Source organism: Carlito syrichta, unplaced genomic scaffold (assembly GCF_000164805.1).
Source record: "Carlito syrichta isolate Samal-C Ts95f unplaced genomic scaffold, Tarsius_syrichta-2.0.1 Scaffold86295, whole genome shotgun sequence".
NCBI lineage: Eukaryota > Metazoa > Chordata > Mammalia > Primates > Tarsiidae > Carlito > Carlito syrichta.
This window is the reverse complement of record NW_007030391.1, coordinates 145483-147706: the sequence shown is the minus strand read 5'-3', so window position 1 is coordinate 147706 and position 2224 is coordinate 145483. Positions and strand designations below refer to the sequence as shown.

General features: G+C 59.2%; 2 protein-coding genes across 4 annotated transcripts in view; one reads left to right on the top strand and one right to left on the bottom strand.

The window, feature by feature from the left end:
* COQ8B (coenzyme Q8B) overlaps nucleotides 1-1850 on the bottom strand; it is a 22885-nt gene extending 21035 nt beyond the window's left edge. The window contains exon 1 of one of the 3 annotated variants that reach the window (XM_008057236.1): nucleotides 1585-1850. The gene's annotated coding sequence lies outside the window, so the exon portion shown is untranslated. Of the gene's footprint in view, nucleotides 1-14; nucleotides 87-1584 lie in introns of those variants that run through there. The other 2 variants (XM_008057245.1, XM_021711938.1) reach the window with 2 other exon arrangements.
* Nucleotides 1851-2126: 276 nt separating this feature from the next.
* ITPKC (inositol-trisphosphate 3-kinase C) overlaps nucleotides 2127-2224 on the top strand; it is a 21321-nt gene continuing 21223 nt past the window's right edge. Inside the window, 1 exon segment of the mRNA XM_021711901.1 lies at nucleotides 2127-2224. This exon segment is cut by the window's right edge and continues 1 nt beyond it. Within this exon segment, the coding sequence (XP_021567576.1) occupies nucleotides 2127-2224 (98 nt within the window).

Genomic DNA, 2224 nt, shown 5'->3' with positions numbered 1-2224 from the left:
CCGTTACTGGGCACCTCCCCCCGTTGCTTAGCACCCACGGCTTTCAAGCTCTGAGTTCGCAAAGCATGGGGGCTCCTGTGCTTCCGGGAGCCTCTGTGTGCCCGCCCCCTCCTGTCAGCTAGCCAATGGCGAAGCAGCGGCGCGCTGACTGGCACGAAGCAGGGCCCCACGGTGCGCTGTAGAGGGGCGGGGCCAGGAGCAGGGTCGTGGTGCTGGAGCTGGACACTGGGGTCGGCGTCTGCTGGGAATTTCTGGGGCACCGCAGAAGCGCACGCGAGCCCTGTATGCCCTTCCACTCACCTCACAGTGCCTGAACGCTGTAGACCTTTCTGTTCCTTACCCTGTCTTTCTTGCGAACATCACTTTCCCTTACAAACTTCACACCTCTCCCTGCACAAACAGATTGCCAACCTCCCGTCTTATTTTTACCCCTGGCAGGCTCAATACATCTCCTCTGATCATTCTTCCCAGCAACCATTTCCCTTGCACATGGAGCCCCTCCACTTTGCACAAACACCGACATCCTGGCACCCAACCTCCTTCCTTGAGCATATAAACCCCTTGCCTTGTTCACCAACTGTCTCCCGCTCACACCTTCGACACTCTCGTGTACATAAGCTCCCGATTTGCACACTGAGCCTCTGTTCCCTCGCACACCCTGCTCTCTCCGCCCCCGCCCACCTGAGGGATGGCGCGAGTGGGAGCCCTCTGTTTCCTGTTGGCCTGACATTTCCCAGAACACACTCAGCCGCGATTCCCAGTGCTGACTCAGGAACCTTGGCATGCCCGAAACTGTGCTCCCAGCCCGTGTGTCCGTGTGTGTGTGTGTGTGTGTGTGTGTGTATTGGAAGTGGGGGCAGGCTTAAAGCCTGCCTGCTCCCTCCACAACAGGCTGACTCACCCACTTCTCACAGTCTGGAATAGAAGCAGCTGCTGATTGGGGCTCTCTCCTACTACTGGGAGAGGAAGGGATGCAGACGAGTCCTCCATCCCCCGCAGGAATCCTGCTGCCTCTATCGAGAATCAGGTCTCCCTGTCTCTATCTCTGTACTGTGTGACCTCAGAAGAGCCCTCATCCCTCTTTGGACCGCTACTTTCCAACCTGCTTTGTGTGCCAGGTGGGCCCCCGCCTCTGATTTCTCATTGGTCTTTGAAGAGATGACTCATTTTAGATCCTTGGACCTGTGCCCAATGTCTCTCCCCCAGGTGACTCAATTTCAAAACAGAAACCACCCCCTTCTCCCCTCCAGACTGAAGGTCTGACTCAGGAGCTGGGTGGCAGCTCACTCTTGGGGACAAAATATATAAAAAGCACCTGTGACAATAACCCTAAAGGGGTATGGATGACAGTGCCAAGCCTGGTGCCATATACTTCACATACATGAGGTCACACCAATAGCACCGTGGCTAAAAACAAAGGGTGGAAGCTGGCATACCTCTGAGCCTCAGGATCCTCATGTGTAAAACGGGGCCATGGCATCCTTTATTGCTCAGCATGAGTGAGAGCAATTAGTGAGAGAATCAAACGGTGAAACAGTGTCCTGGGACAGAGCAAATGCTCTATACGTGAGAGAGATTTTCCACGGAAAATTCAGTGGAACGTAAGTCACTCGCTCCAGGTAACGCAGCTGGGAAGTGGTAGAGGCCGGTCCCGAACACACATCTATGGGATCTCCAAGTCTTTGAGAGCCCGTCCGGCCCCAGCGTGAAGCACGGGCACGCGGCTGGACTCGTCACCCGGGTTTCTAGGGAGGCTGAATTGGTCACTCGAGGATGTGGGGAGATTGGATTAGTCACAGGGGGCGTAGGGAGGGGCCCCACTGGCGCGCCGCGCGGAACCTCAGCGCCCAGACCCAGCCTGCACGAGTTTGGGGCACTCGGAGGCAAGCCCCTCCGGCAGAGATGGGCGGAGTCCGGCGAGGCCCCGCCCGGGCACGCGTCACGTCCGGGGCGGGTCTTCGGGGCTTTCCCTCGGGAGGGAGTCTCTATTAACCCTTGCGTGGCGGGGCGGGCTGGAGCCCCACGGGCCGGAACCCGAGAGTCTGGGCTCGCCAGCCACACCCCTCGCGGGATTTAAAGGAGTAGGAGGGGCCCGGTCGGCCGAAGCCCCAACCGAAGACACCGGCATGAGGCGCTGCCCGTGCCGGGGGAGCCTGAGCGAGGCGGAGGCCGGGGCTCTGCCCGCGGCGGCCCGCATGGGGCTGGAGGCGCCTCGAGGAGGGCG